At 34.8% G+C, this 23,668-nt stretch overlaps 1 protein-coding gene across 7 annotated transcripts in view; it reads right to left on the bottom strand.

Annotated features, from left to right (window-relative positions):
* Positions 1-3,484: 3,484 nt before the first annotated feature.
* Positions 3,485-23,668, bottom strand: part of LEF1 (lymphoid enhancer binding factor 1) — a 157,516-nt gene continuing 137,332 nt past the window's right edge. For 4 of the 7 annotated variants that reach the window (XM_051964410.1, XM_051964415.1, XM_051964411.1 and 1 more), the window contains one exon: positions 3,485-4,720. In XM_051964410.1, the coding sequence (XP_051820370.1) occupies positions 4,641-4,720 (80 nt within the window). In that variant the 3' untranslated portion in view covers positions 3,485-4,640. The remainder of the gene's footprint in view (positions 4,721-23,668) is intronic. The other 3 variants (XM_051964412.1, XM_051964414.1, XM_051964417.1) reach the window with 1 other exon arrangement.

Below are 23,668 nucleotides of genomic sequence, written 5' to 3'. Positions count from 1 at the left end.
TCTTTACAATAGATACCTCCAATTTTCTTTCCTCTTACTTTCTTCTTAATTTCTTAAAACTTGGCTTCCAATCCCATCATTATACCGCAAATTACCAATGATCACTTAGTTGCCAAATCCAATGGCCTTTTCTCAATCCTCATTCACCTTGACATCTCTGCAGCTTTTGATACTATTGGTTACTTTCTTTACTTTTATATTCACTTATCTTAAGTTTTCAGAATACCATTTCTCTCCTATTTCTCTTCCTAATCTTCAAATGGCTTTTTCCCAGTTTCCTTTGTCACTCCTCATCCAGGTCATCCTCTCTAACTATATGTCCCACAGGGTTTTATCTTGTGCCCTCTTCTTTTCTCTCACTATATTACTCCCTTTCACGATCTCATCATCACCAGCTCCCATGGATTTAATTGTCATCTCTATATGATGATTCTCAAATCTATGTATTCTGCTCTAACTTCTCTTTTGAGAATCTTTCATTTCCAATTGCCTTTCAGACACCTCACACTGGATTCCTTCCAGTAGACATCTTAAATTCAATATGTCAAAAAACAGAACTCATTATCTTTCCCTCTAAACTCTTTTCACCTCCTAATTTCCCTATTACTATTCATTTTTCAGTTCTCTGGAGGAGTCCTCTTTGACTCTTCACTCTTACCCTCTTCCCCAATATCTAATTTGTTGATTTCATCTTTGCAACATCTTTCTAATATTCTCTCCTCTCTGACAAGAGAAGACCAGGGTCTTCCTGCCTCAAGTCACTCCTCCCTTCAATCCATCCTCCAGACCTCAAAAGAATTTTCTTAAAGTGCAAATCCAATCATGTTATTACCTACCTAGTAAACTCTAGTGTTTTTTTTTTTTTTATCACCCCCAGGATCAAATACAAATTCCTCTGTTTGGCATTCAAAGCGCTTCATAACTTTTAGTCTTCTTAAACTCTATTCGTTGCTGAGTACTCTTTCATCCATGACACTGGCCTCCTTGCTGTCTGATGAAGAAGACACTGCATGTCTCTGCTGCAGATAATTTCTCAGGCTGTCCCTGGAATATTCTCCCTTCTCATCTCTACCTGTGGCTTCTCTAACAGTCCCAAATTAAATCCCATCTACTACAGAGAACTCTCTTCATCCTAGGGCTTTTTCTCTCATTTCCTTTTTATCTGATATAACTTGTCTGAACATATTTGTTTGTTGGTTGCCTGCCCAGTAAGCTTCTTGAGAATAGGGACTGCCTTTTGCCTCTTTTTTGTAGCCCTAGTACTTAGTGCAGTACCTGGCACGTAATAAATGTTTATTGGATAGTTATTGGCTGATTATTTAGCACTAAATCTATAATCTTATGGCAGATCCTATCAATATAGCTCGAAATCATTCTATTTGAACATTTTAAATTCATATCTACCTCAGCTCTATTCCATCTGACACAGAATCACTCACTTTCAGTATTCTTTTAATCTAATGTCATATTTTTCCTACATTTTCCTTATAGGCACACCTTACTGCTTCTCTAATGAAGCAGTGAATTAAAATTAGCTTCTAATATATTTAGGTGGCTTAATTATTAAAAATGACAGTGTTGTTGAAGCAATGCGGTTGAGCCAGGCTGTTGTGAGTATGTACTTTTTGGATCTTAAACCTGAAACTCACCCATGACATTTCTGTTTAGTAGTGATCACTATGCCTACCAACTGCTTCTTCAGGAAAAAAAAAAAAAGTCCTACATCATTCAGGAAAAAAAAAAGTCCTACATCATTCATATATATATATATATATATATATATATATATATATATATATATATATATATATATATATATATATATATATATATATATATACATATATATATATATATATATATATATATATATATATATATATATATATATATATATATATATATATATATATATATATATATATATATATATATATATATGAGACTGTGTGACAAAGGGGATAAAGAACTGTCCTGGAAGTAAGGAATATTTGGTTCAAGTACTCTTTATCTCTTTCTCTCTCTCTTTTTCTCTTTTTGTTCCTTTTGAGATATATATATATATGTGTGTGTGTGTGTGTGTATATATATATATATATATATATATATATATATATATATATATATATATATATATATATATATATATATACACATACATGCATGGAGAGAAAGAGAGAGACAGAGAGACAAAGACAGAAAGAGACAGAGAGACAGAAAGAGAGAGAGAGGGAGGGAGGGAGGGAAGGAGAGAAACAGGGACAGAGAGGGAGAGAGAAGGAAAGATCAGGGGAGAGAGAGAAAGAGAGGATGAGAGAGGGAGACAGAGAGAGACTGAGACAGAGACCTAGAGAGAAGAAGAGAGAAAAGGAGGGAGGGAGAGAAGTAGAGTGGGAGAGAAAAAGAGAGAGGGAGAGAAAGAGAAATTGAGATTCTTTGAACTGGGTGTTGCTATCGTAGATTTTAACTTGCTGTAATATAACCCTGCTACAATAAACAGTTTTCTTTTGAATGGGTTTCCACCCAAGCATTCGGGAGAATCAATGTAAAATCAACAAGCATGCAATAAATGGCTAGTTTGAAGCAGAGGAAAGAGTACCGATTCTAGAGCTAGAGGATAGCACTTAAATTCTGCCTCTGATGCTAAACTGCATCACCTTGGCCAAATCATTTATTTAAACTTCTAGGGCCTTAGTTTCCTCATTTATTAAATGAGTTTGAACTAAGATGGTTTCTGGGGTTCCTTCCATCTATGAGTTTTTATTTCTGCATTCCAGACACTGAAACCAGTTAGCTCTAGATTGATAACTTCCCCAAGGGGGGTTGTTTCCCTCATATTTCGAAGTATCATATTACTAAGCCATTTTTAGCATTATCTTTACAGTCCTGCATAGTCAACAAGCCAAAAATAAATTAACATTCTAAAGATGATTCGGTTTGGAATGGTTTAAGTAGATAAATCATGTGGGTTCAGTGACAAAATAAAAAAAAAAAAAAAACAGATACTGCCCCATCATCAGACCAGAGCTAAATTGTCAGAAGTTTTTTCTCCCCTTGATTATAGCTTAGGACCGAATGAGAAGAAATTGGAGAAAGTACAGAGGAGAGCAATGAAAAAGATTAAAGGACAGGTGATGTAAGTTTCAAGGAATTAGGATGTGTATTTCCACCTGAAACAGGACAAGGCAAAGCTGTACACATTTTATTTGATTATTTGCCTAAGTAGAGTGGGATGGGGGAAAAGGGGGAAGACAAGGAGCTATTTCTATTACACCCACAGGCAACACCAGTATTTGTACTTCTAAGTATAGTATAGCTGCAAAAACCCCCTTGCTATGAGGTTTTCAAAAAAATTTTTTGACAATCCTCTTCAGGATGGCTGACATACAGACCTGCCTGGATACTGAAGGATGGAGGAAGTTACTTACAATGGTTCCCTAATAAATCCATTATAATCCAACTTTATCAGACAATTCACTCTTAATGAAGTGACACTTTTTTGTTGTTTTATTACAAAGCTTCTTTTAAAAAATGCTCAGCACATTAACTCAAACTGGAATGACAAAACTTTAGCTAACAGTTTTTGGCAAAGGCTGTGCCTTGCAGTTTTTTTGTTTTTTTAATGGGTACATCAATGCTCATTTCAACAACTGGCATAAAATCCCACTAATCAGCTAATAAAAACAGATACAAATACAGAACATTTAAAGTAATAACAATTCAAGTGCTGGGCTTTTTACAAGAAAGGGGGTAAGAGATAAAGAAGAAAGGGAAACTCACTGCAAACCAATTTGCTGGATGTATTGCTTAGGTTTACAAAGAAGACTAAAGTGAAGCAGGATTGCCATGTCTACTGACAAGTTGACTTGGTGGTTACACTTAATTAGTTCTATATAACACCTTACAAAGACGGAGAGGCTTTTGTTACAAATTTGTTCACAGAGAAGCCACATTTTCAGACAAGATTTCTCTTGGATTTCTTTCAGTTTTGTTGTGTTTTTTTTTTTAAATCATACTTTTCCAGGTCTTTGAATTTTATTTAAAAGATCATATGGCTAGTAAAATATACACCAAGGAAATTAAAACTAAAAAGTTAAAAATATAAAAGCATTCAAGTTTTTTTTAAAGAAGCAAACATAAAATTGATCCTTTTGCACTGTTATTAAATAAAATGTTTGGGAAGGAAGAGAAAAAAACATGGAGATAGAAACAAAGAGGGAGAGGTCTTCCACAATTTCCTCATGGGTTGATAGGCAGGTGATTTGAGTGCTGGCTGGTTGTTGGCTCCAGGTGGTTGCAGCAGGCAGGTGGACATGGCCAGGTTACCTTGCTTGCCAAAAGGTACAAACATGGATGCAAAATACTCTGGGAAGTACAAGGCAGAGATGAAGAGAGAGAAGCTTCTCAATTGACCCAAAGTCTGCAAACATTTTCATGTGCATTTCAATTTTGTGGGATTTGTTGCTTTAAAATTTTCTTTTATGCTTTTCTTTCAGGCCCGGGTTCTTGCAGTAGAAGCAAAGAGGGATTTGGCAGTGATTGTCCTTATGGTTCAATGTCTCTAGCAGTGACCACAGGGTCAAGTGGATATCAAGACTCCTTTGGGGTAAACTGCTCAGACTGAGGAGATGTTTGGGGTTTCAACAGGCTTCCATCTCTAGAAGAGGCCCTGGGGTTGCTGCCTTGGCTTTGCATGTCGGGAATGAGTTTCGTTTTCCACCTCAAGAAGGAACAAATGAAATGCTATTAATATGAACCATCCATAGATGAAACTCTGTCCCTGTTCCCGTTCCCTCTCCTCCCAAGAAAAACAAAAACAAAGAACAACTCCACTTTTTAAACTCTCTGTGATGTGAGACCTTCATAAACTCTTTGTATTTCTTTTGTCCATTAAGGCAATTTGGTTATCCCAAAGATGGATTATGCCCTAGCACTGCTTAGTCCCAAGTGGAACTCTAGCTTCAGGCAACACAATTAGAATATTTCGATATCAGGATTTTCAAAATGTTTGGATTCATGCACCTTCTATCACATACTTGATTAATTAAGTACATTTTTATTTTTTAATGAGTTAGTGGCATCTGTTGTGCCATTTAGTTAGACTGGTTAAAAACAAACAACCCTAAAACAAACACCTTGGAAAATAAAAATGACTCAACAGTAGTTCCTTTCTAATGAAGACTATATTTCCTTCCATAATTGAGCACTGAATCAACAATGTGATTCCCCATAAACAATGTGACTTTCAATACTTTGAATTCAAATTTTTGCGTTAGGAAGTAAAACTCTTAGAGCAGGCATTAGAAAGAACACTAGTTTTAGCTGGAAGAACAGGGTTCAAACTCAGATTCTATCAGTTACTAATTTATGGGACTCTGAGCACGACACAACCTTGAAGAGAAAAAGAACTGAATGTCTTAGAAATACTGCCACCAATTGTTTCAACCTGATATGACCAGTATAACAAGGGCAAAACTAAATAAAATGAGAAGGTAAGTACAACCATCTAAGGTCTCCAAATCTTGTGATTTCAGGGACTGTGGTACAACACTCTATGGACAACCCAGTGCACTCAGTAATAATTATCCTGTAACAAAAATTGTCTTAAGACTTTAATAGGGGGCAGCTAGGTGGTGCAATGGATAGAGCACCAGCCCTGAAGTCAGGAAGACCTGAGTTCAAATGTGACCTCAGACACTTAATACTTCTTAGCTATGTGACCTTGGGCCAGTCACTTAACCCCAATTGCCTCAGGGGGGAAAAAAAAGAAAGAAAGAAAAAGAAAAAAAAGACTTTAATAGGATGCATATAATAGAAAAAGAAAAAAAATTACCATACTGGCATTCTGTGTATGTTAAAAATTTACCAGAGAGCAATATATCATTCTACATATTGCTAATATCCTAAAACCAAGCATCACTAAGTCTTTCCATAATTTTTATTCCCTTATACTCAAAGTCTAGAGCCCTTTATAAAATCTGCAGAACTGAAAAAACTCTAGAGATCTAATCTCTCAATTTTAATTCTAATATTCTCAAGGACTAGGAAAAAATAATATCAGTAAACTGTTTTTTGAACAACCAACACAAGTACTTAGAACCATGCAACATATAAAGCAAGTGTTAAATAGGCATATAAAACAGACACTACTTATGACAATATAATGCACCTAGAATACAGAATAGCTGGGAAGACAACTTTATCAAATAATCATAGCTTTAATAAGTTTGGAGAACAAATGGATTTATTTTTAATAGTATTATTTGTAATAACACAAGACAAAGAATTCATGTTATCAATACTTTTGTTGAAGAAAGTACTTTTCTTTGAATTTTTTCCCATATGATTTTAGAAATAGGCAACTGCTCTAGGATGGCAGTGGGACAGCTGGGTGACACAATAAATAAAGTGCCAGGCCTGAAATCAAGAAGAATCTTTTTCCTGAATTCAAATCTGGCTTCAGACATTGCCTTGTGTGACCCAGGGCAAACCACTTAGCCCTGTTTGCCTCCGTTTCCTCATCTATATAATGAGCCATAGAAGGAAATAGCAAATCACTCCACCACCTCTGCCTAGAAAACTTTAAATGGGATCAGAAAGATCTGGTCATAACTGAAACAACTGAACACAGTTAATACAGTGACATGATTTCTTAGCGGACTTAAATTTTCCATCTGCTTTTTATTTAGGAAGACTAAGAATGAAAGAGGAGAACTAAAAGTATGACACTATGTACTAATTTAATTATTTCTGAAATAGGATAGCAGTTGGTAAACTTGAATGCTGTCCACAAATAAGATTTTTTTAGGTGCTTAATAAAGACTTATTGATAGAGTGATTAAAATTCTACTATCCCTACATAAACTGGGCCATTTGAACTTACTTGATCATGATAAAACACAACATCCTCGAGTTGAGTCCCTTGTCAAATACAGATGTTGACTACCAAATGCTCAGCCTAAATTAGGGAGGAAATAGGCATCTATGCTTTGTGAAGGTAAGGCCAAATGTTTACATACAGAAATAATGTTTTCAACTAAGAAGGCCTTTTATTGACATATTCAATTTTCATTTTCCTATAAAATTAGACATTTTCTGGCTTAATGGGCGATCTCACAACACTAGTCCCCATCCCTTCCCACCCAGTTTCCTGTAGTGGTACAGTACCCGGTAGTATGCTGCGATCAAAGAGATATGAAGATGAATACTTTTCTAAGGAAATAAGGAATACCTTTCTAAGGGAAAAGGAAGGTTCAAGCAAACAGCATGGAATTAGTGCTGAGTGCACCCCATAGATTTCCATTTACTTTGTGCCTTTTCATCCCAGATTTTCAAAGGTTTGGTCTAGGTCACTCTTCCTGGGAAGGTTTTCCTCTCAGTCTTACATAAAAACATTCAGCTTCCTGTTGAGGAATAGCCTTGAGGCTCCAAGCCAGTAGCTAACAGCAACCTGATATAAATGCTGTAATTCAGAGTGGACTTTCCATTAAAAGCCAGAAATGTCTGTTTTCTAGAGGAAATGAAACATTCTTCTGTTGTGGCTTTTCCTCACTCCCTTCTCTTCCTAGGTTAAGATAACTTCCATGGCCTTGCTCTAAGTTTCCATTCTTAAACAAGGCCTTTCTTCTTCTAAGCCAGTAAAAATGCAATGTATATGCCTGGCTCCTCATAGCACTCTTCACTGTTCTGCCTAAAAATTCCCCTATTCTGATATAAATAAAAGTAATTATTGGGCCACTTGAACTAACCTGACCATGATAAAGCTAAAAAACAAAAGTCTTATTTTACTCTCTTTACATCCCCTCCCCTGACCTCACACATTCAGTTTCGCAGCATCTGTAAAGAAATCAGGAGAGGAATTTCCTAAATACATTCAGGCAAGACATGCTTCCTTTTTTTTTTTTTCCTCCCCACGAATCCTGGTTTAATCCTGGTTTGCTGCATAAATCCACCAATAACCAACTAACACCACTGAGGCAACAAGAAATAGGCTGCTCTTTTGTTTTATTTGTTTCTTTCAAAAAAGAAGGCAATTGAATAACTGCCTCTAGTATCAAGGAATGTCATTCTTTCCTCTTAGGAATTAAGGGGCAAAACTTTCAGGCTCCCACTGCAGAAAGACCAACCCCGTACCTTAAAGCATAAGGAATGAGGCCTTGTGGTGTGCTTTACAGACATAAAACAGGTCAAATCAGGATTCTTTTCAAGAAACCACAGGCATGCGCTAAGGAGATGGAATACTCCCCACATCTAAGACTTCACTGGGGGGCTGCAGCTGAAGTTTTGCCAAGCCAGTCATGCCCTAGCAAAGCCCAATCCACAAGTGAAGTCGGTTCAATCAAAGGCTGCAATTACAGCTCCATGGCTGTGGTTAGGCTTCAAAGAAAGTGCTGCGAGCCACATTTTACATATGTTAAGTTTTGGGTTTGATCCACAGTGAGAGCCACAGTCTGTGCTATTTGTATTCGAGGAGGGGGTGCCCTCCAAACAGTTGCTACTAAAAGGAAATGTAAATGATCCACATGAAGTACTCACGGATCAAACTATGAACTTTTCAAACTATCCCAACAAGTCAAGTGTGATCTGCAACATAGGTTGGCAAAATTACCTATTGTGAATTGGTAGTTCACAAGATGGAAAAGAAGTGGGAAAAAAGAGAAGAGATAGGAGGAAGGAGCCAAGAGAAAGTCTTTTCGTGTAATTAATAGATTTCAGTGTTGAACTAATACCGAGGAGAGTAGCACTAAGATAATAATTTATTCACTGACAATATTATAAAGAAAAACAACTTTGAAAGTCTCAAAACTTTGATCAATGTAAAGAGAAACGATAAGTTCAGAGAACTCTATTCACTTCTTGCCAGAAAGATGATGGTCTTAAAATGCAGATTGAGACGTTCTGAACAAGGCCAATGTGGAGATTTGTTTTGGTGGACTGTGTATATTTGTTTTGAAGGCTTTATTTCTTTTATGAATGCAGAGGAACAGTGGGAGGAAGAGATAATAAATGTTTTAAATTAAACACATTTTTAAAAAAAGAGAGAGACCTACTTTTGGTAAATGAACTATTTGTACTCTGAATTTCTCTTAGTTCTTGGATTCAAAAGAGGAAGAGTGTGTATGTGTGTGTGAGAGAGAGAGAGAGAGAGAGAGAGAGAGAGAGAGAGAGAAGAGAGAGAGAGAGAGAGAGAGAGAGAGAGAAAGAGAGAAAGAGAGAGAGAGAGACAGAGAAAGAGAGAGAGAGAGACAGAGAGAGAGACAGAAACAGAAAGAGAGAGAGAGAGAGAGAGAGAGAGAGAGAGAGAGAGAGAGAGAGAGAGAGAGAGGAGAAGGGGAGCAGAGAGGATGCTCGTTTATTAGTCCACCCATAAAGTGTACTAAAGGCAAGGTGTTGTTATGTTTCATTAGAGTTTTACAGCCTTTTTCTAGGTAGACCTCAAGCAGGATTGACAAAATAACCGAAGTACATAGGATAGTTGGGCAGTGAAGGAGGGCATGTATCTAGGAAGGGAAATGTATAAAGACACTGCCCCCCCGCCCCAATATCCAATCCCTACAGCACTTTGCTTAGTTCAGTCCAATTTTTCAAGACCAGGTAAAACATAGCCCAATGATTTCCTGTAAAAAGGGGATAAATATTCCCTTGATTGAGATTTGATACTAGGAGAGAAAAGGGAGGTGGGGGACTCCCCCTCTTCCCACAATGCCACTCCAGAAACAACAACCAAAAAAAAAAATGGTTTCAGTTCTGACATGAAAATTGGAGGGGAGGAGAGAAAGATTAGAGCAGGATTTATGAGAGGTGAAAAGAGACATAGATTTTAATTGCAGAAATTGCTTTACACTACACCACACACCTTGAGCCAATGCTTAAAATTTCACTGCCCTGGGGAAAACTGACAAAAACACTCTCAAACCTGTGATTTCATTTTGGGGTGTGAACTACTCCACTGCAAAATGCCATGCCTATAGAAAGATGCCTGTCTTTCAAGGGGTTATTCTGAAGATAAGTCATGCTTTTTTCTTTTAAGGTTCAAACTGTTGTTTTCTTAGACTGGGTCACTTTACTGAACATAAATCCCTTTGTCACTTCTCTAACAGAGTCCTATAGACCACAGGAAACGATGAGTTATTAATTCATTAGGAAATATAAAGGGTAAAACGGTACAAAAACTTGTATTGGAAATTTAATTCTTCCCTAAGATTAAAAGAATATAACTTCACAAATCGAGTCTCTGTGCCTTGGAATTACCAAGTATGGAAGAAAAAAAATAAAATGATAATGTGTGGTTATGGATGGCCATAGCCCAGTTTTGTTTATACAGCTGTGTTAGCCTCCACTCCCAATACCCAAGGTCTGGCACACCAACCACAAAGCCCTAATGTAAAGTGAAGATTCCCAGCATGGGGGAAGTAGATGGGTGAGTGGGGAGACAGAGAGCAAGAGGAAGAGGGAGGGAAGGGTGTTCCAAGCTACGTCTTGGTTCTTTGTCTCATCCTAAACTTTTTTCTTTATTAAGACTGAGTGAAGAAATTGGCTTCCACCTTTGTTCAAGAATATGTTCATAGCATCACAGAATGCACAACAAATGAAAACTGGATCATTTGCACATTTGACTTTTGCAATCTCAGAAAGGCTTCTAGCAAATCAGGGTTGTTTCTCCCTGAGGGTTACTTTATAGCTATTAATAGAAAAAATTCCAGATATTTGTATTTTTGTCCTATATCCTTTGTTTGGGGTTTCTCTTTTCCTTTGTTGTCCCCTTTAGAATACAACACAGAATATCCATGTAGAACAAATATATTTAATTACTATACCTGAATGTATTCATTCACAAGATCTTCTCAAGACAAGATAAACTGCTCCCATTGAAAGTATCTCTCATAGGACAATTTATGGAAAAACATATTTTTTTCCAAAATTTCAAGTAAATCAGAACTTAATGATTACAAATAAAATTAATTTAATATACCATGTATATAATTCTCAAATTTTTATCCATTTTCCCTTTCTAATCATTACATTTTTTATTTCACTTTTTTAATACTAAAAATAACTTTAAAAAAGAATTAGGAGGACAAATGCATATCCTATTCCCCTTTTAAAGCAATTTTTATATCTCTGCATATCTTTATTTTGTACTTAAGATCATAGAACTGGAAGGAACCTTGGAGGTCATGTGTCCAATCCTAAGAGAACTTTAAGGAGACTTTGAGGTCATTGAGTCCAACAGTCTCATTTAAGAGAGGAAACGGAAGCACAGAGAGACTAAACTATGCGGGATGGCTAAGTGACAGAGCTGGAATTTGAAATGCGATCTTTGCTTTGTACTACCCTGCCTCTGGTTAATTGTCTTGATTTTAATCAGTAGAATGCAGGAAATATGTATGATATAAAACGTCTAATAATAGAGAGAAAATTAATACTAGGGCTAATCAATAATTTTAAAATGTTCTCCAAGACAGAATAAATCCTGAAAACCCCAAATAAGATAAAAGCCAGAAAGAGGTCCTCATGAGGGAAATGGGCTTTCCAAGCAATACCAAAAAATATCTGCACAAGAAATGGAAGCTTAAGTCTAGATTTAAAGCTCAAAAGCAGATAAAAATAAAGCAGACAGCATTCAGTTGAATGTTTCCCATTCTCTCTGATTCTCTCAGAAGGCACCAAAATGTCTGTTCAAACTTTGGAATCGTTACTTAACGGGGAGAAAAATGCTTTGCTAAGCACAAATCAACAAGGATCATTTTTCTTTGCTCCAAAGACTAGTCCTTGAGTACTAACTAGAGAGCTTTCCTCTTTCCATCTAGCTTTATCACCAGGAATGCTAAAGTACCGATGACGATCATTGATGACCTGCTCTGAGAGTCTTAATAGGATTCCAATACCAGTAAAGCTCTTGAGCTACTACTGAATCCAATCCTCTCATTTAATTGATGAGGAAACTAAGACAGAAAGAGGTTAAATGAGTTGAGTCATAATAAATCTTCAAGGAAGGACCTGAATGCACCTTTCCTAACTCTAAGTCTAAGGTTGAATCATCCAGACCATGCAACTCATATTTTTACATAAATTCTTATTTTTCCTACACCTTCAATCTTTGCATTAGGAAACCTCCAAAATAATAAAGACAAGATCAAACACAATACTTTCCTAGATACTAACTGATAAGTGAATAAAAGGCAACCTAAGAAAAGGTTCTGATTTTGAGAACTTATAATTATTTGAACAATATTATGTATTCATTGGACTAAACATGCCGTTTGAATTACACAGCCTCTTCTACTATTCAGGCCAATGTGATAAAGTAAGGGGGGTCCATGACCTAGTTATCATATCTTTGTGGGGTGATCTGCTGAAAGAGATACCTGAGACATGTGGATTTGCTACAGCACATTACTGAACCATGGCAATTTGGGAGGAGGGAGAAGAGGGAAAATAGGGGATGCAATTGTGAAAGAATAGAGAAAGATGTGGATTTTCACCCTTTTATTTATCCATTTATGTTCTCATTACTCACGGTAATCAAATGTCCTGTTTCTGGGCTGATACTTGGTTTTTGTTGTTGTTGTTGTTTTGCTGAGACAATTGGGGTTAAGTGACTTGCCTAGGGTCACACAGCTAGGAAGTGTTAAATGTCTGAGGTCAAATTTGAACTCAGGGTTGGTGCAGGATTACTATGCACATTACTATGCATCTAGCTGATCCTTGTTTTTAAGAAAATAAAAAGATAATTTATTACTCTTCTTTGTTGCTTCTGTTTCTAAGCTGGGTAAGGTTTCATCATGGTTTTCTGGTGTAGTGAATAGAGAGCCAGTTTTAGGGTTAAGAAGACCTAGATTCAAGTCCAGCTTTTGACATATACTGGCTGTATGACTAAGCAAGTCAATTAACCCTTTCAGTGTTCCATAGAACTCTTTAAGACAATAATTTGCAGAACAGTTGCCAAATTGCATCAGTAAAGCTTCTCTATAACAAAGGAATCATAGAAATAAAATGTATGGTTAAGGAGGTTTCTGCAAAAGGAATGTTCCTTTTTAGACTATACATAGTAATTTTTGGTTTGAAAAATAGGGGTGCTGTGTGGTTATTCCAATACCAATAAAGATACTAGAGAGAGGGATAGCCAGGAAGGTAATTTCTTATACTAGGTTCTTAAATTTTAAAGGAAAATATGCATTTCTCTTTATATTTTCAAGACTCCCATCGTCTTGTTGACAATGTAAGCAAATGTCCTGGAAAATATAATTTATAAGACTCATTCCAGTAGGACACCCTATAGAGAGACCACAATTGTGGAAAAATGACAAAAATCCCAGTCAACTATATCTGCAGCCAATAGGATCAGTGGGTTTTTTGAAAGTTACAAAATACTAACTCAAAATGTTCCTTTCTAAACACTGGAATCAGAATCCACCTCCAGAAATATATTTCTTCTGCTGCCTATTCAAATTCTGTAAACCTGCTGATGGCATTGTGAGTGAGCTATATGGCTGAATCAAGCATTTTCACTACACTGAAGGTAGGATTGAGTATGGAAAGGAGTGGAATGGTGATTTCATTGACACAAGAAACTCCGAAGTGACTCTACTGATGCAGGGATTCATAACTGGAAATCCATGAACTTGTTCCATTTATTTATTTGTTTGTTTATTTGTTTTGCTGAGGCAACTAGGGTTAAGTGACTTGCTTAAGATCACACAACTAGAAAGTGTTAAATGGTCTGAGGCCACATTTGAACTCAGGTCCTCCTGACTTCATGGCCAGTGTTTTATTCATTGCGCCACCTAGCTGCCTCTTAAATTTTTTTTGATAATTATGTTTAAATGTAATTGAGTTCCTTTGTAATCCTACATATTTTATGCATTTAAAAACATTATTTAGAAAAGAGTTCTCTGGGCTTCATCAGATTGCTAAATGGGTCCTAAATGGGTTCAGAATACAGAAAAATTTTAAAAATTTCTGTTTTAGAGCTATAGCTGGATTCTAGCTTCTTAAACTGTGCATTATGATGCCATATAGCATCTTAACTGAATATGGGGGTTGCAAAATTATAATTTATTATCAGTTAATGTTTGATTTACATACTTATTTTATATGCCTATATATCTGAAATCATGTAAAAATTTCTCAAGTGAGTGAGAAAAGTTTAAGAAGCCCTGATCTACATCACTGAGAGGTTAAATGGCTTATTCAATGTTACATAATTAATATATATCAGAGAAGGGGCTTGAACCGAGGTCTTAATATATTGGATTTTTATCTTTCTTTCTATTTACCCTCACAGATCCTCGATAGACTACTAAATATGCTACATTAAAGTACAGAAAATGAGTTGTAATTTATCAATTTCCTGACTGCTGGTTTGGGGGTCGATCATACTTCAGAGACTTTGGATGAGATAAATAAAGTATGATTAAATAAATAAATGAGAAATTTATTGTTTCCTATTTATTAAAAAAAATATTGACTTTAGTTTCTAAGTATCATGGAGAATATCATGAATAGAGAAGTCATTGTAATGCTTCATTGTCCAACGTTGTACACTGCTGACAACACTTGGGGCCTGTGTAACAAAACCAGGAAGTAGCAAGGTCAATTAAAGAGTTGGCTTTCAGCAATTCAGTGTAAAATAGACAGTGCTGAGCCTAGAATCAGAAAAACTTGAATTCAAAAAAGGCCTCAGACACTTACTGGCTCTGTGACCCTGGCTGGACATGATTAAAATCTGTCTACCAATAATAAGAGCTCCTACCTCCCAGAGTTATAATGAGGATCAAATAATAATAATTGTAAAGTATTTAGCACAGTGTCTGGCAAATAGTAGCTCTATATAAATGTTATTTATTATTATTTGTCATGTAGATTATTATTGTCATATTGTTATACATATTAAGTATGCCAGGAGACAAGATACATTTGTAAGAAGCATGTAATATTTTTCTTCAGTAATCAAAGATTTAGAGAGAAAAGTGGTCCTAAGAATCATTTAGTTCCTTGACCTCATTTTATAGATGTGTAAATTACAGATGAGTTGTGAGGTGGTCCAACAGATAAGAGTGCTTTGAACTCAAGATGAACTGTGTTCTAATTCCACCCCAAACACTGACTGTAGCCCTGCAACCCTAAGTAAATCACTTAAGCTCTCAAACTTGGTTTTCTCACTTGTAAAATTGGGATAATAATTACATCCAAGACTACTGTGAGACTCAAATGAGTTAACAAATATAAAATGCTTTGCAAAATTTAAAATGACAAACACTAGTTATTTTCCTTCTTAGATTGAAAGTCAAAGAGGTAAATAAAAATCACATGAGTGGGTTGCTAGCCCAAATTTTCCCATCCCAAATCCAGCATTCTGCAACATCCTACCTTTTATCTTTTTTTTTTTTTTTTTTTTTTTTCTGCATGGCAATTGGGGTGAAGGGACTTGCCCAGACTCACACATCTAGTAGATGTTAAGTGTCTGAGGTTAGAGTTGAACTCAATTCCTCCTGAGTCCAGGGCTGGCCCTTAAGGGTAGCATTCTGTAGCTGCCCTTAAGGGTAGCATTCTGTAGCTACCCTTACCCTGCCTTTTATCAACAGAAAGTATTTTCAAAATGGTCCCTGACTTTAAGAGTGGGGTTAAGTTATCTCATTTGGGGGTCAACAGTACTGTAAGTACTAAAGATCAGATTTATATTTTAGGAAAACCCATATGACTACAGGACATCACAGATATGAAAAAAAGTCACCTCTATTTTTCAGCCATGAGTAGGAAACTACTTTAGGGCCATATGAACCCATACAATGAACATTTTCTGCTCCTTTGCCATACCTTACTTATAATTCTGGGCCACAAAGAAACAAAAACAAAGATTTAAGAGAGAGAAAAAGGGGGAGAAAATCTTAATGATTCTTTATTTACTTTAGCAAATCTCCAAGATACGGCTTAGGGAGCCAAAAATGTATTTTTTTTTTCCTTCTTTGCATGACTTTTTAGTAGCTAGGAGGTAATAGTGAAAACTTGTTTTTTGCTCCTAATCCTGTTTTTAAATATTAAATAACTGAAGCCATTAAACTGAACTACTTTTTCATTCTTAAAAAAATTAGGATAGCTGGGTGTTTTTTTTAAATAAACACAAAATATCAACCCAATTTTAAAAGTTATACATTTTCTAATTAGAGAAGTTTACCCACTCTTTCCAACTTAAAAATATTATATCTCTCCATTCATTCTTCAGGCTGCTGAGATAAAACAACACAAACCTAATATCTGTATTAGGATATAACTGGTAATACCTGGTAGATTCTGAGATTCTAAATATTCCTAAATAAACATTTACTAAAATACTGAAAATGCTATTGTTTAAAATCAAATCAGAGAATCTTTCTTTTAACAGAAAACAGGGATTGTTTTGTTTTTTAATTCTTGTATCCCTAGCATGTAGCACAATGGGTGGCACATAGTAGGTACTTAGGGAAGAAAATATCTATTAAATTATGTACTACGTATTGACATTATGTTATATATATTGGCATAATATATATCATATTGGCATATATACCTATCTATACAAATACAATATCATTTGATCCTCACAACACATTTTACAGTTGGGGAAACTGAGGTAGGCAAAAGTTAAGTGACTTGCCAAGGGTGATCCAGCTACCAAGTGTCTGAGGCTGGATTTCTACTTAGGTCCTTTGGACTACAGATCCAGTGTCATCTATGGAGTCAACAACATGTTTAATAAATAACTGTTTAATTCTTTGTCATAAAGGACGGTTCATTGTGGAGGGCTGTGGAGATATTATTATGCTATAAAAATAAAAGACATCCTGTAGCTTAAGGAGATCATTTTTAAAAAGTAAAAGGATCTACATGTACAAAAATATTTATAGTAGTTCTTTTGTAGCAAAAAAAAAAAAAAAAAAAAAAAAAAGGAAATTGAATGTATGCTCATCAACCGCCTAAACAAATTGTGGCATATGAATGTAATGGAATACTACTCTGCAATAAGAAATGATTAAGTTCTACTTAATTTAGTTTTCAAAATAAACATTAAAAAGGCTCATAGACTCCAGATTAAGAAATACTAGTCTAATTTAACCCTTCATTTTACAGAAAGTTCTATAAGGAAATTGAATGTATGCTCATCAACTGCCTAAACAAATTGTGGCATATGAATGTAATGGAATACTACTCTGCAATAAGAAATGATGAATAGACAGGTTTCAGAGAAGTTTAGAAAGATTTGTATGAACTGATATAAACTGAAATAAGCAGAGTCAGGAAAACACTGTACAGAGTAACAGTAATACTGTGATCAACTGTGAATGACTTGGGCCAATGATCCAAGACAATTACAAAGAACTCATAATTGGAAAATGCTATCTACATCCAGAGGAAAAACTGATGAATTCTGAATGAAGATTGAAGTATACTGTTTTCACTTGGTATGGGTGTGTGCATGTGTGTGTATGTATGTTTCCTTTCGGTCTGTTTCTTCTTTCACAATTGTGACTAATATGGAAATATGTTTTTCGTGGTTGCACATATATATCAAATGGCTTACCCTTTTAGGAAGAGGGAAAAGGAGGGATGGAGGGAGAAAACTTTGGAACTCAAAAATTTATAAAAAGAAATGTTAAAAATTGTGTTTCCATATAATTGCAAAAAATAAAATACTATTAAATTTTAAAAAGACACCAATAAAAGTCATCAATAAAATGTATTTAGAATAAAAATTCCAATTCCCATGGTAAATCACATCAGACAGAAAGGCAAGGGCTCTCACTAACTTAAATAAAATAATGTAAAAGAATTTCAGAGCTGGAAGATATCACAGAGATTATTTAATCCAAGGGCTTTTAATTGTTTTTGTGCCCAGGACCTCTTTGGCTGGTTGATGTAGCCTATGGAACCCTTCTTGAAATAATGTTTTTAAGTACATAAAATAAAGCTCATAGGATGACAAAGGAAAGTAGTTCCACTTAATTTAGTTTTCAAAATAAACATTAAAAAGGCTCATAGACTCCAGATTAAGAAATACTAGTCTAATTTAACCCTTCATTTTACAGAAAGTTCTATAAGTGAGAGGGATTTTAGTCAAATAATCTTTTAATGGCAGAAATGGAGGGACTATTTTGCTTGACTATACATATTTGTTACAAAAGTTGTGTTTTTTTCTTTATTTTCTATGTGGGGGAGAGGGGAAGAAGAAAAGGAAGATTTTTCTTCATTAAAAAAAATTCAATTAAAAAAATAAATGGTAGGCCTGGGATCCAAATCCAAGTCTCCTAACTCTTTGTCTCAATTTTTCTTATACTATATTGCCTCTGCATAATTTGAGACCTATTTCTACTTTAATTGGGAAGTGTGGGACCCTGGAGAAGACCATAGATTTGGAGTCCTAGAATCCCTCTAGATTGAGTTCATATCTTGCTTCTCACATCCAAGTGACCCTAAAAAGTCAGTTCACTGTCCTAGGTCTCAGATCTCTTATTTATAAAACGAGAGAGCTGAACCTGATAGCCTCCAAGGTCTCTTCTAGATTAAAAATCGATGATTTTACAAATTCCTTATAGCACATATGGGCTGACTGACATGATTTTGGTGGCATGGGAAAACTAATTCCCTTATACATAAATATAACCATAAATGTAATATATAATGGTAGTGACTACCATTACAAGTGTAATGACTACCATTACATTTATGGTTATATTTATGTAAAAAAGAGTATGAATTGCCCTCAACTGACTCCCTCCCTGCAAAAAGTTAGGCGTTATCTGAGAACTGCAAGACTGTATGAGTAAAGTCATAAGTCTTCAGACTTTATATAATAAGCACCAGAATTGGACTGAAATTTTTTCAGTCACTGAAATTCATGAAATACTAAGGCTCATGATGGTTGAGGGTGCAATATGGCTCAATGAAGAGAATGAAAAGAATATTTTAGTTTTACACCATTGAAATCACAAGTCTTAGAAAGGCATAAATATGCATATATAAACCATATAAAAGTATAATATAAAAGAGTGGGAAGAAGTGAATATATTGATCAATAAACATATTAAGCATCTACTGTGTTAAGTATTATGCTAAGTCATATGTGCTCAAGAAAAAATAATTTTTTTTAGAGATCTTAGAATCATTAAATTAGATCATTAAAATATAATCATTAAGAAAAACGACATATTTTTAAGAATTCTATTTATGTTGTCTTTATTAAAATATAGAAAATCTGACTAATATTCTACAGCTTACTTTAAAGAAAGAGTATTGTAAAGCAACTTCATGAGTTTTTACCACTGAAACTATTGCTCTTCAAATATAGTTCATCTTTTCCAGTTAGTGTTCCCAGATTTTTTTTTTCAATATCCTAGGCAACTCTAATGTGGTTAATGTGGTTACTGTTCCTTTAGAAGCAAAATTCAAAAAATTATCCAAATATCCTAAAAGATTATGACACTACCTTTAAGGTGTTTCAAAGATCATCAATTCATAGATTGAGGTCAGAAGGAACCTTAGAGGAATTCTAATTCAATCCCCCATATTTTACAGATTAGAACATTTAAGGCCCAGAAGCTAAGTACTTAAAACTCATAAGTAATAAGTCACCTATCAAGAACTGAAACACAGCTCTTCTATTCCTAATCTACCACTCTTTTCTCTTGTTAGGTTGCTTCTTTATATATGCTTTGATAGCTAAACCAAAGCATTTAGTAAGGAAAGAAAAAAAATTAGATATTGTATGGGAGCTATATAACTTTTATGGCTAATATTAAGGCATTTTGTTTATTTGCAAGTCAGTAATAAAAACCTTAATATCAATTCACACAGTTATCTTAATCACAAATAATAAAGAACATTGGGAGGCAGCATAGTCTAAAACATTGGAAGAAGTAACATTAGGGTCAACCTTCTAGCTTATGTTAAAAAAAATCCTGTATATCTTTAATTTCCTGACCTACAGAATAAGAATTTCTGAATATATATCAACCAGACATGTAATGAACTTTTAGATCCTTTCTCCTTCAAAAGAGTAAAGTAACATTTACTTTACTGTAAATTGATTCTGATGATTCTGATAATTGGAAATTGAGTCCCTGCTTTATATTTCACATTACATGACTGGAGTTATATTAATGTAGTTTGTAAAAATGAAATTTTGGAGAGCAATTACTTTATAGGCATTGAGACCAAATAAGAATGGATTAGATGAAGGACTAGGATTCATTGGAGTCCAACTAATTGAAACAATTAACCCTTTGGGGGGGGATAGGGAACCACTTCAACTTTTAGAAGGTATTTCAGAATCTGTGTTTATAAGCCAGATTTCCTTTAATTTGTTATATCTAAATATTTATCATGAGAATTGCACATGTTTAACATATATTGGATTACTTGCTGTCTTAGGAAGAGGAAGAGAGAGAAAAAAAATGGAGCACATGGTTTTGCAAGGGTAAATGTTGAAAACTATGCATATATTTTAAAATAAAAAACTTTTTAAAAAATAAATAAATACTATCATGATCTACTGCACTGTAATATCCTTAGTCATCAAAGAAACCCTGTATATTCAATGAGTTCATGTAAGAAAATGTATTACTATATGTAAAAAAGTTTTTGAAACAGTCAAAATAAAAACAAAACACATTGAAGCTAGTGGATAAGTCACTTGACTTGAACTTCCCATTTTTGACAATTAATTAATTTACACTTTTTTATGTGTAGGTGATAGATACCCAAGGGCTGATCATAAATATATACTTAGTGATCTGAAGCACATCAATGGAAATAGTTTCTTTAAACACAAAATAGTGATCATATTAGGAAGCATTATATGTTATGATAATTTACCGTATGTCAATTATCTGTGTGAAGGAATGAGTCTCCTCTGTTATTTATTGAGAAATACATCTATAATTTGTATTTAAAGCCTTTTAAAAAGGTGTGAAATGATTTTTTAAAATTAGGGTGGGCAGAAAATTTATTTTAAAATGATTTTATGTTTTGTTATGAGATATAATATTTGTTATGAGGGTTTTATATTTCTACTAATGGGGCAGCAGAAAGAAAACAGATTTTTATTCATTGAAAAAGACAGAATTACATTTTTAAAATAGTATAGCATGGTACAGAACAAATCAGAAAACTTGGATTTGAGTGTTGGTTATGGTCATGGACCTCAGTTTACTCAGATATAAAATGAAGTTAGTTTAAATAATCTCTAAAATTCCTTCTAGTTCTAAGTTCTAATGAGCCTGTTCGTGACTAGAGATGTCATTTAATCAATTGCCTCATCTGTAGAATGGAAACAATGATACTTGTGCTGTTTTCTTTGCAGGAAATATTAGTTTTATTCTGGACAACCACTTCCCTTTACAGTACCAGAATGAGGGTTATAAAAAAGAGCTTAAGGAAGTAGAAAGAACTGTTAAGGAGAAATCTGATGGATCTGATGTGATTTACAGTCTCAGAGAAAGATGGTTCCATCCATTTAGATTACAGGACCAAAAAGGATTCTAAATTTTGAACAATTAAGAAAGAAGCTTAAATTTTCAGAAAGGGAGATTTAGCCTTGATAATAGGTTACCAAATAGACTTTATATTAGAAACAGGCCAGATTTAGGTAAAAATAGACATTCCAGAAAACAGGCCCGACAGAGACATTTTAAAAAATAGTCTGGAGGAGGGCACATAGTCCAGGACAGAGAATCCTGAGGCTCAAGGAAGAATCTTTGGGAATCAGATAAGGAAGTGCCTTCTTCAGCTAGGGTATGGGATCAAAATAAGGTCCAAGAAAGCCATAACTATGGAAGACTGTTGGTGTAGTAAAGCCCAAGTCCATAAAAGATGATGAGGAAAGGAGCAAGGAAGAGTGGACCTGTCAGATATCCCTGAAGGAGGTACAGAACAAACTGAAGATAACATTAGACACAGCAGCAATGTCAACTTATTTCTAACTTATTTCAGTCTAGGATAAAAATCATTAGTCTCAAGAGACCCGAATGAATCAATAGGAGCCAAAAAGAGTGGGAAAATAGGAAGAATAATTTCTGTGTCAAATAGAGATATTAATCCTTTACTATGTATTATATAAAGCTTAGTATATACTTAGTAATACTCTTCTCATCTTGTTCCCAGCTTTGCCTAAGAAGAATATGGAAAACAAAGTAAAACATCATCCTGTCTTTATGTGGTGTAATTTCAATCTTGGATTTGTTCTAGTGTGTTTCCACCCTAAGTAGATAATATTATTTTTGCTAATTCACATCTTCTAATTGTGAAAGAGATAGTAACAGAACACATTCCCTTCCCCCATCTCACTCTAGCCAGTATAATAGTTTCCTAAGGGGCAGAAATAAGGTGATGGAGCTCCTGGATTCATAAAGGACTTGCATATGACTGGAAGCATTTGACCAGAAGTACAAGGCACGGCTTTAACTTACTACTTTAGCTAAAGATGGAACAAGAATGGAGTAGCCTGAAAGGATTATTGACTTTGCTCCAGGGAAATGTTGATTAGAAGGCTGCTCTTTTAGAGAACAGAGGAAAGATCAGAATTTTGTTTCTTATTCTCTTTCTCTTCTTGTGTCTAACTATCTTTCTCCTAGGAGATGGAAAATAAATGTGACCTCATGTTCAGGAAAGTCCCACTTTGTAATTAGTATTATTGTTAAGGTTTCTATGTTCATTATATAGGAGTTAGTTTTGACAGGCAATTGTATTTATTAAGATAAAAATAACTAATAATATGTATGCTCTTGTTCTCAATTCATATATCTCTTCCCCCTTCAAAATTGCACAATTATATGGGATTCCGTCCTGCAGGTATGCTTTGACAACGGCTTAAAATAATCCAATGAGTCTGTGGATTTAAGAGTATAGCAGAATTTACAATTAGTGAAAGCTGGAAGTTTCACTGTTTCCAGCAATTTGCAAAACAAATATTATTAGTTTTGATCAACACACCGCAAAGAATACATAATGGAACCATGGAAAGTATAGAGAGAGGCAATTGGAATGCCGGACTTAGGGAGTGAAAAGATCATTTAATCTCATGGCTTTATAATTCCTATCCAATGGAGGAATCCTCTCATGTCCCCCATTTCAATCCATCCTACATAGTGCTGCTAGAATAATCTTCTTTAAGTGAAAGTCTATGTTACTCTCCTACTCAATCTATTCCACCGGGTTTTAATTGCCCAAGAACCAAATACAAATGCTTCTGTTTAGGTTCTAAAATTCTCACAATTTAGCCCAAACCTACCTTTCCAGTTTCAATGGACATTATTCCTTTCTCTTACTCTAGTTAAACTGACCTTTTCTCTGTTCTCTATGCATGAGCTTCTTTACCCGTATGACAAACTGAATAGTCTTATCCTTATTTGAGAACAGGAGCCACTGAAGTGATACATGCCATCACAATTTATGTGCATCATAGACTTTAAGTGTTTGGCACTTAAGGCTGTGTCCACTTTATTAGGTCACATGCGTCTAAAAACCAAGCAGTCTGAAGCATATGTAATCAGATAACATGATTTAGTGAGGCTATGCTTAAGCAAGGCTTGCCATTTTTACTTGTAGAGTGTTTAAGGGTGGGAAATTCCAAGTGAAGAAAAGACATTAAGGCTGAATCTAGGGAAGGAAAATAGCCATGCTTTTGGTGGGAAGT

This window comes from Antechinus flavipes, chromosome 6 (genome assembly GCF_016432865.1).
Source record: "Antechinus flavipes isolate AdamAnt ecotype Samford, QLD, Australia chromosome 6, AdamAnt_v2, whole genome shotgun sequence".
Taxonomy (NCBI): domain Eukaryota; kingdom Metazoa; phylum Chordata; class Mammalia; order Dasyuromorphia; family Dasyuridae; genus Antechinus; species Antechinus flavipes.
This window is presented reverse-complemented; position numbering and strand designations above follow the sequence as displayed.